Here is a 19,196-nt window from a genome sequence, read left to right as displayed (position 1 = left end):
TACATGTATTTTGAATTTATTTCTGCATGTTTAGATATCATAATGATGTAGACTCCAGTTTCACATATTTATATCCTACAAAAGAATTTCTACAACTGAATCATGAGAACTCCCATACTTTCAAGTATGGCCTAAGTTTTGTGATTGCAATGACATATATATGTAGCCAGTGTTACCTGTATATGTTGGTACCGATGTTCATATTTAGCCAGTGTTACCTGTATATGTTGGTACCAATGTTCATATTTAGCCAGTGTTACCTGTATATGTTGGTACCGATGTTCATAATTAGCCAGTGTTACCTGTATATGTTGGTACCAATGTTCATATTTAGCCAGTGTTACCTGTATATGTTGGTACCGATGTTCATATTTAGCCAGTGTTACCTGTATATGTTGGTACCGATGTTCAGAATGCATGCTTATCATAGGCTGTAAAGCTTAAGATTTACTTAGACTTGTCACATTTCAGTGTATAAAACAAGATACGAATTGTTCATGAAGTCTTGATCTATCTTTAGTTAATACTGCTTTATACTGTCTTCATAGACTTCAAAGGTTTTTTTCCTTGTACCTTAAACAGACAAAATTTCAATTATAGGCTATATAGGTCAAAGGTCAAAATCACTCATAGTTAGATCACGAAAAACAAGTTAACTATATGACATTCCTTGCTAACAATTCAACAGCCATGTTTGACGTTTAGTATAAATAACAAGTATCTGAGACTATCTCTATTGTATAGTACTTGGTATATTGTGGTGTTGACTATTGGGTCAGTGCTGTTTTCTGTAAGATGTGTGCTGTTGTGTGGTGTCCGTCGTCCCCGGTCAGTCATCTGGTGTCAACTTTTTCGTTTAAACGACAACTTCTCAATAAAGAAAAGGCCTAGCGATCTGATATTGGGCCTGTAGCATTAAGAGGTTGAAGGGCTACCAAATGGGTTAAAATTAATTTCCTTGGCCTGTATTCAAGGTCACAGGGGTCAAATATGCTATATAATGTTAAAATGACTTCTTAATGATAAAGAAGTCAAGAGACCTGATATCAGACCTGTAGCATGCACAGGGGAAGGGCTACCAATGCAAGTTGGTTCAAATTAATAATCTTGACCTGTATTTAAGGTCATAGGAATCAATGTGTCCACCAAAACTTTAAGTAATGATTTCTCAGCGCCCAGGAGACCTGATAATGGGTGAGCAGTATGCTTGAATGAAGGGTTACAAATTTGAATTTAATGAATAAACCAAGCTTTCAATCAAATGGTTATCAAGTTAGCATTGTATAATTGACCAAGATCAACTTCAAAGTTGCATTAGAAGCAGGTGAGTGATATAGGCCCCTTGGGCCTTTGTTGATTTGATAGTTTTAAAGTTTGAGATTCAAGTTAATCTGTTAAGCCCTGTGTACTATTACTTTGTCAGCCAACTTTACAATTTAGGTTGAATTAAAATCATTGAACCTTAATGACCCAATCTTATTTATTTATGATTTGTGATATACAACACCTATAGATTTCACAGATGGTGATTTCATAGATTGTAATGATTTCTTGAATGGGAGGGAGACTCAAGGATTTTTACCTAAAATTGTTCTAATTTAAAAAAATGAATAAGTCCATTAGAAAGAACAGTTTCAAAAACATTCAGAGCGAGAGTTTGTCAAACGGGGTCAATTGATGTTCTTTAAGAAGTTGACCATACTAATTTTTCTCAATAACATGTACTTGTGGAAATTTCAATTAAATGTACTAGTATAGCAGTTATTGTGATGTTTTCACACTGAGTATTGCAGTTATTGTGATGTTTTCACACTAACTATTCTACAAGTGATTTTACTTGTAGATTTGACTACTAATGGCCATAGTGATGATTTTACTGATGATTTCACAGATGATGGTGGTGTTTTGGTAATGGTTGATTATACACATGCTTATGTTTCCCAAGTCAGTGATTTCACCAAAGATGATGCACAGTATATGGTACAGGGTTTTCTGGTATACTGATCAGGCCGTACACAGTATATGGTACAGGGTCTACTGGTATACTGATCAGGTCGTACACAGTATATGGTACAGGGTCTACTGGTATACTGATCAGGTCGTACACAGTATATGGTACAGGGTTTTCTGGTATACTGATCAGGTCGTACACAGTATATGGTACAGGGTGTACTGGTATACTGATCAGGTCGTACACAGTATATGGTACAGGGTGTACTGGTATACTGATCAGGTCGTACACAGTATATGGTACAGGGTGTACTGGTATACTGATCAGGCCGTACACAGTATATGGTACAGGGTCTCCTGGTATATTGATCAGACCGTACACAGTATATGGTACAGGGTGTACTGGTATACTGATCAGGTCGTACACAGTATATGGTACAGGGTCTCCTGGTATACTGATCAGACCGTACACAGTATATGGTACAGGGTGTACTGGTATACTGATCAGCCCTACCAGTATATGGTACAGGGTTTTCTGGTATACTGATCAGGCCGTACACAGTATATGGTACAGGGTCTACTGGTATACTGATCAGGTCGTACACAGTATATGGTACAGGGTCTCCTGGTATACTGATCAGGTCGTACACAGTATATGGTACAGGGTGTACTGGTATCTGATCAGTCGTACACAGTATATGGTACAGGCCGTACACAGTATATGGTACAGGGTGTACTGGTATACTGATCAGGTCGTACACAGTATATGGTACAGGGTGTACTGGTATACTGATCAGGTCGTACACAGTATATGGTACAGGGTCTCCTGGTATACTGATCAGGTCGTACACAGTATATGGTACAGGGTCTCCTGGTATATTGATCAGGCCGTACACAGTATATGGTACAGGGTCTCCTGGTATACTGATCAGGTCGTACACAGTATATGGTACAGGGTGTACTGGTATACTGATCAGGCTGTATACAGTATATGGTACAGGGTGTACTGGTATACTGATCAGGCCATACACAGTATATGGTACAGGGTCTACTGGTATACTGATAAGGTCGTACACAGTATATGGTACAGGGTCTCCTGGTATACTGATCAGACCGTACACAGTATATGGTACAGGATCTACTGGTATACTGATCAGGTCGTACACAGTATATGGTACAGGGTGTACTGGTATACTGATCAGGTCGTACACAGTATATGGTACAGGGTCTCCTGGTATACTGATCAGGCCGTACACAGTATATGGTACAGGGTGTACTGATATACTGATCAGGCCGTATACAGTATATGGTACAGGGTCTCCTGGTATACTGATCAGGCCGTACACAGTATATGGTACAGGATCTACTGGTATACTGATCAGGCCGTACACAGTATATGGTACAGGGTGTACTGATATACTGATCAGGCCGTATACAGTATATGGTACAGGGTCTCCTGGTATACTGATCAGACCGTACACAGTATATGGTACAGGATCTACTGGTATACTGATCAGGCTGTATACAGTATATGGTACAGGGTCTCCTGGTATATTGATCAGACCGTACACAGTATATGGTACAGGGTGTACTGGTATACTGATCAGGTCGTACACAGTATATGGTACAGGGTCTCCTGGTATATTGATCAGACCGTACACAGTGTATGGTACAGGGTGTACTGGTATACTGATCAGGCCGTACACAGTATATGGTACAGGGTCTCCTGGTATACTGATCAGACCGTACACAGTATATGGTACAGGGTCTACTGGTATACTGATCAGGTCGTACACAGTATATGGTACAGGGTCTCCTGGTATACTGATCAGGTCGTACACAGTATATGGTACAGGGTGTACTGGTATACTGATCAGGTCGTACACAGTATATGGTACAGGGTCTCCTGGTATACTGATCAGACCGTACACAGTATATGGTACAGGGTCTACTGGTATACTGATCAGGCCGTACACAGTATATGGTACAGGGTGTACTGATATACTGATCAGGCCGTATACAGTATATGGTACAGGGTCTCCTGGTATACTGATCAGGTCGTACACAGTATATGGTACAGGGTCTCCTGGTATATTGATCAGGCCGTACACAGTATATGGTACAGGGTCTCCTGGTATACTGATCAGGTCGTACACAGTATATGGTACAGGGTGTACTGGTATACTGATCAGGCTGTATACAGTATATGGTACAGGGTGTACTGGTATACTGATCAGGCCATACACAGTATATGGTACAGGGTCTACTGGTATACTGATAAGGTTGTACACAGTATATGGTACAGGGTCTCCTGGTATACTGATCAGACCGTACACAGTATATGGTACAGGATCTACTGGTATACTGATCAGGTCGTACACAGTATATGGTACAGGGTGTACTGGTATACTGATCAGGTCGTACACAGTATATGGTACAGGGTCTCCTGGTATACTGATCAGGCCGTACACAGTATATGGTACAGGGTGTACTGATATACTGATCAGGCCGTATACAGTATATGGTACAGGGTCTCCTGGTATACTGATCAGGCCGTACACAGTATATGGTACAGGATCTACTGGTATACTGATCAGGCCGTACACAGTATATGGTACAGGGTGTACTGATATACTGATCAGGCCGTATACAGTATATGGTACAGGGTCTCCTGGTATACTGATCAGGCCGTACACAGTATATGGTACAGGGTCTCCTGGTATACTGATCAGGCCGTACACAGTATATGGTACAGGGTCTCCTGGTATACTGATCAGGTCGTACACAGTATATGGTACAGGGTCTCCTGGTATACTGATCAGGCCGTACACAGTATATGGTACAGGGTCTACTGGTATACTGATCAGGCCGTACACAGTATATGGTACAGGGTCTCCTGGTATACTGATCAGGCCGTACACAGTATATGGTACAGGTTCTACTGGTATACTGATCAGGCCATACACAGTATATGGTACAGGGTCTACTGGTATACTGATCAGGCTGTATACAGTATATGGTACAGGATGTACACAGTATTATAATGCGGGATCCTGTTAAGAGTAATAAAAACAGAATAATTTCTACATCGCATTCCATGACTCATTACACTTGTAACTAAGGACTTCAGACATTCTTTACCTTGACATTGTGATAATCAAGCTAACCAGAGGTTTCAACAGTCAGAGTGAGTATAGAGAGAGAGGACAGATGAGATGTTGTACAGAATATCTGACTTTGAGGTGTATAAAGAGGATGGATGTTGTCTAGGATAAATAAGGTACCCAGTATGACTAATTACATGTTTGATGTGAGGTTTATATAGAGGACGGGTGTTTTCTAGGCTAAATAAGGTACCCAGTATAACTAATTACAGGTTTGATGTGAGGTTTATATAGAGGACAGGGGTGTTTTCTAGGATTAATAAGGTACCCAGTATAACTAATTACAGGTTTGATGTGAGGTTTATATAGAGGACAGGGGTGTTTTCTAGGATTAATAAGGTACCCACTGTTATGACTGATTACAGGTTTGATGTGAGGTTTATATAGAGGACAGGGGTGTTTTCTAGGATAAATAAGGTACCCACTGTTATGACTGATTACAGGTTTGATGTGAGGTTTATATATAGAGGACGAGTGTTTTCTAGGATAAATAAGGTACCCACTGTTATGACTGATTACAGGTTTGATGTGAGGTTTATATAGAGGACAGGGGTGTTTTCTAGGATTAATAAGGTACCCACTGTTATGACTGATTACAGGTTTGATGTGAGGTTTATATAAAGGACAGGGGTGTTTTCTAGGATTAATAAGGTACCCACTGTTATGACTAATTACAGGTTTGATGTGAGGTTTATATAGAGGACAGGGATGTTTTCTAGGATTAATAAGGTACCCACTGTTATGACTGATTACATATTTGATGTGAGGTTTATATAGAGGACAGGGGTGTTTTCTAGAATAAATTACAAGATTTGTAAGTTATCTAGGATAAATATGGTACCCAGTGTGACTTATGACCGATTAGAAGATGGACAGGGTATACAGATCACCTGATTTGTATGTTGGTGACATGTGATTTATTAGGCTGTAAAGTTTAGACTGGAGATTTACATATATATAAAGCCACACCCTCACCTGGTCACACAGACTGGAGACAACCAACAGTATACATGTATAAACAATATAAAAACCCGGGCATCTACAACAATATTGGTTGATTTATCTCTGTAAACATAGAGTTAGAGTTGTATACTTTGATAATTAGTGTACAGATTAGATTTTTCCATGTAATGAGTACATACTTGGGCTGCAGGTGTGCTAACAGCTCCAGGCCTGTATCCTTTGATCCCCACCATTTACACTCCATAGCAAACTGACAATTCCTTGACGGACGTTGCTTTTCCTGTACAAATGTTTTACAGGAAACTGGAATGTCTGACACAAAGCTTTCCTTGATTTTCTGACATAGAGATGACTAGAGAGGGCATATCATAGATTGCAATAACTTGTGTCCCATACCATTGTTTCTTTTTTATGGAAATTATGGAAGAGTTAAAATTTAGAGTTAAAAGCATGCACTTTGTCAGGCAGTAAATTCTGACGTGTAGACGGCAGTCTGTTTGTGGCAATAGAATAATTTGAAGGAAGGTCTCTGGGCCCGTTTTAATTTTCATATATATATCAAAGATACACTATTGTTTTAGTCGGGACAGGACGGATGGTTTAGCATGGCCAGGTGAATTTGAAGAGGAAGTGAAATCCAGGATCAGGCATAGTATTTGTATTGCAGATAATATGTAGCACTAGTACACTAGTCCTCAATACATTCTACAGCTAGTTGACCACAGGTCATCGTGTGTCCTACAGCTAGCTTTCTGTCCAAGAGAAGAACATTTTATCCCAGAGGAGTGATAACTAGCCTAACAATTAGTCTTCGATCCTTTCTGTGGAAGAAGAGTGGCCTTCGATCCAGAGGAGTGGACAGCTGACCAGTGTCCTGACCAGTGTCCTGACCAGTCTCCTGCACTGTATAGCCAACAGATGATGTACTGATGCAGCTATAGAAACAATAATAGACTGCCCCACTGGAATATCTAATGTAATCAATGATTCCAGCCTAGATATCTCACATTGATTGGTAGTGATTTTTGGATACAGTGCATGCCTGGTTATTGAAACTCAAAGAAGACTACACAGAGTACTTGTCAGTGTCACCTGTATAAGCTTGCTCTGTCCAACAGAGTGTATCAGTATATATATATACCTGTGTGAGTTAGCTGTAGTGGTAATCATGGAGGTAAAGCCCCGCCCCCGTTCTAGAAAGGGTAAGTGTCTTTGTATTAGTATGTTGTTTACAGTGTTAAACATTTATCAGTTACAGTTTTTGTTTTCTTGTTAATAATAAATACTCTATATGTACTGTTCTCTCTCAGCTGTGTATAGGCATCGATAGCAATCCTTATTGATGATTGTCTGACAAAGATTGTACAGTAAACATAGGTCATGAAAACAGAATTTCTTGAGTCAAACACATGTCATGAAAGCAGATACAGGTCATCAATACCTATATTTTATATAGATCTTGTTTTGGAAACACATACTAGGAATATACTGAAGCTTCCTGCTTCTTTATTTTCATTTTACTTAGGAATAGACAGAAACTTCCTGCTTCTTTATTTTCATTTAACTTGGACCTAAATAACCAACATCATTATTTGACTGAGAGTCTGCAGTACAATTTGGTTTCCTGTATATGTTACTGTTAAACCTAATCATGGCTACAAGCTTCATACTAGGTATGATCAATAAACTTAATTCATTATAGGAGATGAGCAGCCACATGGCTTATCAGTGAACCACTTCTCTCTCACTTGTAATTGTTGATATTCATCATTGACTACATATTAGGGACTACATAGTAGGGAGTAGCTTCTACTAACTGTATTACTGCAGGATATCTCAAAACATATAGAACTTGTACCATATAATTGGGTGAAAACAGCTACATCACAACACTTTAAATTAGAATCATGGTACAAGTTTTAAACTGAATTTCCAAATGACCATATCTGTTGTCATAAAATACTGTTTACATATAAAACCTATAAAATAATTTTCAGGGGATTCAAGATACCTACGAGGAGTTCCTTGTCGATTAATTTGCTCATTGCATTGTAGTGTTTTTAGTAGTGGTACATATCCTGCTGTGTGGTGTTTTCAAGTACTGACTGGAGTACATGTAGCTGGCCCGGATAATCTCCTCCATACAGGAGCTACGTATGATTATTGATTTCCTGTACATACTGTATAGGCCAGTTAACTTGGGTCACAATATCCTATAAATTACTAACTTTTTTTCTTGGAAATTGTTCAAAATGATGATTAATCTGGTAAAACACAACAATCTTATCATTTCCCAGTATCAGTAATACTGTGTACTAAAATCACACATCGTTAATGCTGTGTACTAAAATCGTACTAACATCATTAATATTGTGTACTAAAATCGTACTAACATCATTAATATTGTGTACTAAAATCACACTAACATCGTTAATGCTGTGTACTAAAATCACACTAACATCGTTAATATTGTGTACTAAAATCACACTAACATCGTTAATACTGTGTACTAAAATCACACTAACATCATTAATACTGTGTCCTGAAATAACTAACATCATTAATTATTATTGCAAACTGAAATTACATTGTATAATTTCGCAGCCTCCCTGAAAACCTAGTATGGCTTTGTATAATTTTGCAGCCTCCCTGAAAACCTAATGTTGCAGCCTCCCTGAAAACCTAGCATGGTTTTGCAGATTTTCCTTTTGTTGATAATTTGCATTATTCAATAAAAAAAAAGTTTTCATGCCAATGATTTGTTTATTAATTGAGTTACTTTTTATGAATTGAGTTACTGATTTGGTGAGTTACCATAGATATAAATGGGTTCATAACAGATTCATAATTGTGTTAATCTTGAAGTTATCAAATTTCCATTGAGTTACTGGCTTTGTAATTGAGCGACCATTGAGTTACTGGTTCAGTAATTGAGTCATCATTTAGTTATCAATGTTTCAGTAATTAATCATATATTCAGATTGATTGATTGGTTCAGTAATTGAGTTAGCATTGATTAACTGGTTCAGTAATTGAGTAAGCATTGATTTACTGGTTCAGTAAGGAATAACCGTTGATCGACTGGTTCAGTAATTAATGACCATTGATTGACTGGTTCAGTAATTAATGACCATTGATTGACTGGTTCAGTAATTAATGACCATTGATTTATTGGTTCAGTAAGGAATAACCGTTGATCGACTGGTTCAGTAATTAATGACCATTGATTGACTGGTTCAGTGATTCATGACCATTGATCGACTGGTTCAGTAATTAATGCCAATTGATCGACTGGTTCAGTAATTAATGTCGATTGATCGACTGGTTCAGTAATCGATGGCCATTGGTTGACTGGTTCAGTAAAGCCAATTGATCGAGAGGTTCAGTAATTAATGGTCATTGATTGACTGGTTCAGTGATTCATGACCATTGATTGACTGGTTCAGTAATTAATGGCCATTGATCGACTGGTTCAGTAATTAATGCCAATTGATCGACTGGTTCAGTAATTGATGCCAATTGATCGACTGGTTCAGTAATTAATGTCAATTGATCGACTGGTTCAGTAATCGATGGCCATTGGTTGACTGGTTCAGTAAAGCCAATTGATCGAGAGGTTCAGTAATTAAATCCAATTGATCGACTGGTTCAGTAATTAATGGTCATTGATTGACTGGTTCAGTGATTCATGACCATTGATTGACTGGTTCAGTAATTAATGACCATTGATTGACTGGTTCAGTGATTCATGGTCATTGATTGACTGGTTTAGTAATTAATGACCATTGATTGACTGGTTCAGTAAATAATGACCATTGATTGACTGGTTCAGTGATTCATGACCATTGATCGACTGGTTCAGTAATTAATGCCAATTGATCGACGGGTTCAGTAATTAATGGTCATTGATTGACTGGTTCAGTGATTCATGACCATTGATCGACTGGTTCAGTTATTAATGACCATTGATTGACTGGTTCAGTGATTAATGACCATTGATCGACTGGTTTAGTAATTGATTGCCATGTATGCCATGTCTTGATTTTTTCCATCTGTTACAAAAATGTACCTTTTGATACTGTGAAGAAGAATATCTTAACCGACTTAATAATTTCCATAGCCTGATCATCAAGTGATGGTATCAGACTTGTATGTATGATACAATTGCAGCTATCAGTTATTGTTTAAGTCTTGCATCACATGACCATCTAAATCACAGTCACAGTTATACAATCGTACAGTCGTACTAGTGTCACATTTATAGCATTTTGTTTGAAGCAGATCTCGATATTTGACAGAAAGGATGACAGTGTTTAATGTATAGAGCTTTATCAGACTTTATAGAGCTACTATCTTTGTTACAGTGGAAAGGGCTCTAGTACGCTATTCCTACACTGCAGACAACGATGATGAGCTGACCCTACAGGAAGGGGAGATAATCACCATCTTAGACAAGGAACTGGAAGACGCGGGATGGTGGAAGGGTGAAGTGAACGGTCGAGTGGGTGTATTTCCTGACAACTTTGTCGAGGATTTACCGATGGAAGAGGTCAGTATTTTTTACTCTGACTATATATATATTGGGGAGGGAATAACAACAGTGTGGATAACACTCAATAAACTTCACACAAGTATCATGTTTACTAATGTGTGTGTAAATGGGACAAGTTTGTTAGGCATGGTAGGTAGGACTAATTACACGGGGCTATATATATATAAAGTTTGTTAGGTGTGGTAGGTAGGACTAATTACACGGGGCTATATATATATATATATATATAAAGTTTGTTAGGCGTGGTAGGTAGGACTAATTACACGGGGCTATATATACATATAAAGTTTGTTAGGCGTGGTAGGTAGGACTAATTACACGGGGCTATATATATATAAAGTTTGTTAGGCATGGTAGGTAGGACTAATTACACGGGGCTATATATATATATAAAGTTAGTTAGGCGTGGTAGGTAGGACTAATTACATGGGGCTATATATAAAGTTTGTTAGGCGTGGTAGGTAGGACTAATTACATGGGGCTATATATAAAGTTTGTTAGGCGTGGTAGGTAGGACTAATTACACTGGGCTATATATATATATATATATAAGTTTGTTAGGCGTGGTAGGTAGGACTAATTACATGGGGCTATATATATATATATATAAAGTTTGTTAGGCGTGGTAGGTAGGACTAATTACATGGGGCTATATATAAAGTTTGTTAGGCGTGGTAGGTAGGACTAATTACATGGGGCTATATATATATAAAGTTTGTTGGGCGTGGTAGGTAGGACTAATTACATAGGGCTATATATATATATAAGTTTGTTAGGCGTGGTAGGTAGGACTAATTACATGCGGCTATATATATATAAGTTTGTTAGGCATGGTAGGTAGGACTAATTACACGGGGCTATATATATATATATAAGTTTGTTAGGCGTGGTAGGTAGGACTAATTACATGCGGTTATATATATATATATAAAGTTTGTTAGGCGTGGTAGGTAGGACTGATTACATGCGGCTATATATATATAAAGTTTGTTAGGCGTGGTAGGTAGGACTAATTACATGCGGCTATATATATATAAGTTTGTTAGGCATGGTAGGTAGGACTAATTACATGCGGCTATATATATATATAAAGTTTGTTAGGCGTGGTAGGTAGGACTAATTACACTGGGCTATATATATATATATAAAGTTTGTTAGGCGTGGTAGGTAGGACTAATTACATGGGGCTATATATATATACATAAAGTTTGTTAGGTGTGGTGGGTAGGACTAATTACATGGGGCTATATATATATATAAAGTTTGTTAGGCGTGGTAGATAGGACTAATTACACTGGGCTATATATAAAGTTTGTTAGGCGTGGTGGGTAGGACTAATTACATGCGGCTATATATATATAAAGTTTGTTAGGCGTGGTAGGTAGGACTAATTACATGCGGCTATATATATATAAAGTTTGTTAGGCGTGGTAGGTAGGACTAATTACATGCGGCTATATATATATATAAAGTTTGTTAGGCGTGGTAGGTAGGACTAATTACACGGGGCTATATATATATATATATATATAAGTTTGTTAGGTGTGGTAAGTAGGACTAATTACACGGGGCTATATATATATAAAGTTTGTTAGGCGTGGTAGGTAGGACTAATTACATGGGGCTATATATATATATATATATATATAAAGTTTGTTAGGCGTGGTAGGCAGGACTAATTACATGCGGCTATATATATATATAAAGGAGGACATGACACTATAGAATAGTTTGGGGGCCGCGACTTCCTAATAATTGGGAGATATGCAATTTGATTCTAACTGATTATTTTGTGTCTTTACCTAGAAAATGGTGTGTTGCAGTTCTTATTAATGATATATATTGTATATTATATAATGTAGGCAGCTACATGCATTCTGCTTGTCATCTTCTGCTTGTCATCTTCAATGTAATCCTCATCATGCTCTTTGAATTTATTAATTAATTGGTCCACAAAGCTTATCAACAAAATTGTCTTATAGCTTATCACTAAAAGTAGAAAAATGGCTTGTTTAAAATGAAGATACAATATGCATTGATTTTGTTAAAAAGCTATTTATGATCTGGTGAACATTTTCCATGACAATTAATTGTAACGTGCCTAATAACGTGCCTAGTAACGTGCCTAGTTAAGACACCTCGATTGTGGCAGCTGGCATGACATCTATAGCTTTACGAATGAAACTTGCTTTAAAAGTAATCATTTCTTTTTTAATAACTGCCCGATGTAAGCATGTTTGTGATGATAAAGGACTGCCTGATGTTTTTAATTGGATATGCCTGTTTATTTACCAGACTGATGTGCTTGTTCACTTCACTTTTGATATATGACACAGTATAAAGACCATCAGTTCTGAGCTGGAAAGTCACTGCCTTTTTATTACACTTGTTTGCAATTCATTGATGTGCCCTTGTTTTAACATGAAGAATGGCATTTGAGGGAGAAATACACAGACAAGTATCTAATACTACATGCTTAGATATATATGTGGTATTGACCCTGAACGATTAAAATGTCATGACTTCTCACCCTGTTTCTATAGTAGACTGACCTGATTGTCATGGGACAGAAGTGACCATTCAGGTAATTTAGGGTGAGACAGCCATATATCAATACTTTGTCATTGGTTATTTCAGTCTGACAGCATCTCAAAGCCATCTTCAGTGCATCACAACAAAATGCCTCCACAAGTATGTTTTTTATGTTTTCTGTGTCACACAACCTGTTCCCCTGTCTGACTATATCATGTGACATCATACCACCTGGGCCAGGCACTCACAGCTGACTAAACATCACCCACTGTACTAAACAAAGTTCACACTGACCCTAGCTAAGGGTCAAAGGCACCTACTGACCCTAGCTAAGGGTCCCACTGACACTGGCTATTGGTCAAAGGCACCTGCTGACCCAAGCTAAAGGTCAAAGGCACCCTTAGCTGTTGGTCAAAGGCACCCAGGGACCCTAGCAAAAGGTCTAATGCACCTATACTGACCATAGCAAAAGGTCAAAGGCACTCTCTGACCCTAGCTATGGGTCAAAGGCACTTGCTGACCCTAGCAAAAGGTCAGATGCACTCACTGACCCTTGCAAAACATCACATGCACTTGATAAATGAAGCACAAATCACCTACATGTGCACATGATTATATCATACATTTTACATACCTAAAGACTATCATTAGGAAAAATAATGTTCTGATGATGAAAAAATCATCTCAAAGCAAGCACAATTTATGTAGACTTAAGTGATTAGATTGACCATATATGTGTGAAGTATGTTCAAAGCCCCCATGGCCGCTGAAGTTTGTTGCACCATACAGAGTTATGGTCCTTAATTTGTGAATCTTTCTAGGGCATATATCTTACGTTAGCCAAAATTGGTGTTTAAGTATTTATCTTTTATGATGACAGTAAGGGAAGAGCTTTGAGGCCGTTTGATTGCTTATTTACCCAATAAATTTCTGACCTCCTAGATTACTTATTTACCCCAGTAATTACACCTATCAACCTCCTAGATTACTTATTTACCCCAGTAATTATACCTACTGACCTCCTAGATTACTTATTTACCCCAGTAATTATACCTACTGACCTAGATTACTTATTTACCCAGTAATTATACCTATCAACCTCCTAGATTACTTATTTACCCCAGTAATTATACCTACTGACCTAGATTACTTATTTACCCCAGTAATTATACCTACTGACCTAGATTACTTATTTACCCAGTAATTATACCTACTGACATCCTAGATTACTTATTTACCCCAGTAATTATACCTACTGACCTAGATTACTTATTTACCCAGTAATTATACCTACTGACATCCTAGATTACTTATTTACCCCAGTAATTATACCTACTGACCTAGATTACTTATTTACCCCAGTAATTATACCTACTGACCTCCTAGATTACTTATTTACCCAGTAATTACACCTATCAACCTCCTAGATTACTTATTTACCCAGTAATTATACCTACTGACATCCTAGATTACTTATTTACCCCAGTAATTACACCTACTGACCTCCTAGATTACTTATTTACCCCAGTAATTATACCTACTGACCTAGATTACTTATTTACCCAGTAATTATACCTACTGACCTCCTAGATTACTTATTTACCCCAGTAATTATACCTACTGACCTCCTAGATTACTTATTTACCCAATAAATTTCTGACCTCCTAGATTACTTATTTACCCCAGTAATTATACCTACTGACCTCCTAGATTACTTATTTACCCAGTAATTACACCTATCAACCTCCTAGATTACTTATTTACCCAGAAATTATACCTACTGACATCCTAGATTACTTATTTACCCCAGTAATTACACCTACTGACCTCCTAGATTACTTATTTACCCCAGTAATTATACCTACTGACCTAGATTACTTATTTACCCAGTAATTATACCTACTGACCTCCTAGATTACTTATTTACCCCAGTAATTATACCTACTGACCTCCTAGATTACTTATTTACCCAATAAATTTCTGACCTCCTAGATTACTTATTTACCCCAGTAATTATACCTACTGACCTCCTAGATTACTTATTTACCCCAGTAATTACACCTATCAACCTCCTAGATTACTTATTTACCCAGTAATTATACCTACTGACCTCCTAGATTACTTATTTACCCAATAAATTTCTGACCTCCTAGATTACTTATTTACCCCAGTAATTATACCTACTGACCTCCTAGATTACTTATTTACCCCAGTAATTACACATACTGACCTCCTGGATTACTTATTTACCCCAGAAATTACACCTGACCTAGATCTTACCAGTATTCAGAATACCAACCAATATTTCATTAGATTATTAATATATATCACTCATTAAATCTCATTGCAATAGTATACGTATATGTTGTTGATTTCTCATAAATTATACTGAATTTTCAGAACACATGTGAGTTTATACCTCAATTGCGGATGTTTGATGTAGAGACCAGTTGTAAGAAGAGTACTCTTGGTATTATCACATAATTTTGAAGTATTTGATCACATGATTTTGAAGTATTTGATCACATGATTTTGAAGTATTTGATTACATGATTTTGAAGTATTTGTTCCATAATTTTGAAGCATATGTTCTGTACCAGATCGGTGTTACACCGTGACAATGTGACATGATTTAGTCAGACCCCAGTAGTGCCTTGTTTTGTGTTGTATATACATGTATGTGTGTGCTTTTACCAAGATAACCTTCTTGTAATATGGTATAATCATAAATCCTTCAAGTGTTGAGAAAGGTCCAAATTAAAAAATATCAAGTATTGGCCACCTCACCCATGTTTTCCTACCAAGGTGTGACTTTACTTTGAGATTTTCAAATGCCAACAAAAATGCACATCTTAATTCCCATATAATAATCCTATCTGTCATTTCCCGGCCACAATCCTCCATATGTATCTTGTGACTGCGGACTAGGCTTATGTAACTATCAAATGTCACAGTCAACATGTTGATACAGATGGCAGTGTCTTACCTTAAACTTCTGTTTATCCATTCTTATCCACACTCGATTACTGTGATCTCCCCATCATAGCACCCCTATATATAGCTTCCACACACAACACTTACAGCCCATCATGTCGGTAGTGGGCACACTGATGTAAATTTTAACATTTCAATCATTTAAAACATATTCGACAAATGTCACAAACAGTGTATTAGGAAGTAGTTTTATTTGGGATGACTTTTAGTCATACTGTTATGTGCTTCTCTCCCCTCGACTGTCACATTGGACTGCACCAGTGATGAGGGAGGGGGGGGGGGGGGGGGGGGGGGGCTATCCAAAGTCCCTGTCACCATACATAGAAAATGACAAATTCTTAAGTGTGAAGGATATCACTTTTAATGGTATCTCCAAGGCCAACTACGTACTGTAACTATATATATATAGCCACTTGTAATGTAAATATAACAGAAATTTTGGATAACAATGTTTACATTACCTGAATCATTCTACAGATATGGTTTTGACATTTACAAGTGATCAGATTGAGAATGTTTCCAACCTTTGTCTCTATTTACCAGTAATTGAGATAACATTAATTACATTATTGGATGTCAAAGCACATTGCATTATTGGATGTCTTGCATTATTAGATTACATTATTGGATGTTTTAAGATTACATTTTTGGAAGTTTGATCAGATAACATTGGATGTTTTAAGATTATGTTGTTGGAGGTTTTAATAGATTACATTGTTGGATGTTTTAATAGATTACATTATTGGATGTTTAATAGATTACATTATTGGATGTCTTATGTTACATTATGTTAAATATAAGGTGATTTGGTAATGTAAAACTGACACCTAAATATGTGTTTTAGGTAACTGCTGGCAATATAAATACTGACATACAAGTGTGGATAGAGGGTTAGTGGTTCAGACTATAGTTTTACAATGTCTCCTCCTGTCCAGTCCTGTACTTAATATTGTCCGGGCTCTATCTACTTCTTGTCGCTGGAACTTCATTCGGCCATGCATTAGTACACCTAGAAATTAAAGTAGGTCCCTCTGACCTATATTTTGACCTTTGACCTGTATTAAAGAAATATGTTTTCCTGGCTCTTGATCCTATTCTACTGGTCATGCATTGTACCTTGATACTTGTGAAATGGTTGATCAAGTATTCACCAGGATGAGGTTCAGTGTATCAAACCTGCATTTTGACCTTTGACCTACAAAAAATTGCTATGGCCTGATCTGCTGCTCTTCTTGTCACTGGAATGTATTACTTGGTGCCTGTTCATCTTACTCTGGGTTCACTTACTTTGAGCTTCTGCTTACTAGTACTAAGATTAGTAATATTCCTGAATTACTTCAATATGGCGGACCTATCAAGCAATCAGTGTGGAAATTGTTTAAACACAAATTGAATGTGGTGGGTCTGTCGAACAATCAGTGTGTAGAATTAGTTATAACACAAATTCATTATTTGTGCATCTGACAAAATTATCTGAAATGTCTTGTTGAACTTTAGGCCAAGTATTAACTATACCTTGTTTACTTTCACAGACTGTTCTTTACTACACTAATTAAATAAAAGTCTCAATCAGATTCTACAGAAAGTTTTCCTGATATCTTTGAGATGAATTCTTCACACGCAACACAATGTGATCATATTAAGTTGTCCATAAACAATATGACTTCTAGAAAACTGTTGATTTGATTTGATGAAATTTCGCTGGAAGCTGTCATTGTTAAGGACAACAGTGCATTTTATGGTTTATATACTGACCTGAAGGAGCCATAATCCTGGGCTTGGAAACATCAGCTTTCATTTTATTTATTTGAATACAGGTTAATTCAGCCATCATATATGTTTGATGTAAACAAGTAGACTGTTCCCATCATTTAGGGAGGGCACAACATACCCTACATATATTGACCAGCAGGACTCTGGTCAGGTAGGGTCTGACCAGCAGGACTCTGGTCAGGTGGGTCTCACAATTAGGTGCTGATGTGGGGAGCTATTTGAATCAACCTTTGGCCCATCATCCTGGTGTTATTTTAGCCGTCCTGTGTTGTGCATGAATTGTCTCAAGGATGTGTCCTGCATCAGTGTGGCCTACATTTTATACAAGTAGTTAGGTGTACCAGCTAATTGCTCGGGGCTAATTGTGGCCAGAGGACAAACAGTTACATGTCGATGTATTTAGGGGGAGTGACTGCGAGGCTTTATCATGTGTTCAAATCTCTATCAGGAAAAATTATGATACTTGATAATATTGTGGAACTTTAACCTGATCAGGATGTGATAGTGGTGTCAGAGCTTATAGTTTGACAGAGGATCGTGGTATACAGAGTTATATATTCACTGTATATTCCAGTGTAGTATGTGTGCTGTGACAGGATGTCTTGTTATAGAAGATAACTGGAAGTGGTAGAAGATTATTCCTCGTATATGTCAGATTTAAAACAGCTACACAATAAGTCAACTTGTGAGATGAATTTTGTAAAGAAGATGATTGTCTCTGCAGTATAATTAACAGTAACTTTAGGAATATCCACATTGATCATCTGTGTATAGAAATGTAAGGAAACCTAAAAGGTGAAGAAATGCTGCCAATTAGGACTGTGTGATCAGGATGTTACTGAGGCATAGGAATCAACAGGAGACAGCGATAATTATTCTCTCACTTCGGGCTATACTGCGATAGAAATTGGTCTATAATATTCCATCTCCAGAGCCAGCATTAGCATTGCTGGGGGCCCAGGATACAGTGTAAGCCTGTAGTGTAAAGGAACAAACACTGAATAAACTGGATACAAATTTTAGGGAGTGTGTCTGTTGGGATTCCAAGTTATTATGATCAACATTAACATCACATCAATGCCATATTTATGTTAGTGAGAGATCCTTCGTCCACTGCTGATGAGTGTTATCTGATCGACAACAATGTCCAGTGAAGAATCCAGTCCGTCACCATCACGACCGGTCGTACACTTCCTTCTTCTTCCATATATACCTGTCATCGTTAAATGTCGCTTATTTTAACTTTATTCAATTTGTTGAAAATGTCT

The 19,196-nt window shown here is 37.4% G+C and overlaps 2 protein-coding genes across 6 annotated transcripts in view; one reads left to right on the top strand and one right to left on the bottom strand.

Moving 5' to 3' along the window:
• The window catches only part of LOC117328254 (coiled-coil domain-containing protein 83-like), a 58,568-nt gene extending 42,302 nt beyond the window's left edge, over positions 1-16,266 (bottom strand). The window contains exon 1 of the mRNA XM_033885728.1: positions 16,148-16,266. The gene's annotated coding sequence lies outside the window, so the exon portion shown is untranslated. The remainder of the gene's footprint in view (positions 1-16,147) is intronic.
• The window catches only part of LOC117328250 (SH3 domain-containing kinase-binding protein 1-like), a 62,775-nt gene that overhangs the window by 20,270 nt on the left and 23,309 nt on the right, over positions 1-19,196 (top strand). For 4 of the 5 annotated variants that reach the window (XM_033885718.1, XM_033885716.1, XM_033885715.1 and 1 more), the window contains exons 8-9: positions 10,442-10,626; positions 13,267-13,320. In XM_033885718.1, the coding sequence (XP_033741609.1) occupies positions 10,442-10,626; positions 13,267-13,320 (239 nt within the window). The remainder of the gene's footprint in view (positions 1-10,441; positions 10,627-13,266; positions 13,321-19,196) is intronic. The other variant, XM_033885719.1, reaches the window with a different exon arrangement.

Source organism: Pecten maximus, chromosome 5 (genome assembly GCF_902652985.1).
Source record: "Pecten maximus chromosome 5, xPecMax1.1, whole genome shotgun sequence".
Classification (NCBI taxonomy): Eukaryota; Metazoa; Mollusca; class Bivalvia; order Pectinida; family Pectinidae; genus Pecten; species Pecten maximus.
The sequence above is the reverse complement of the archived record's forward strand: the minus strand, read 5'-3'. Positions and strand labels throughout refer to the sequence as shown.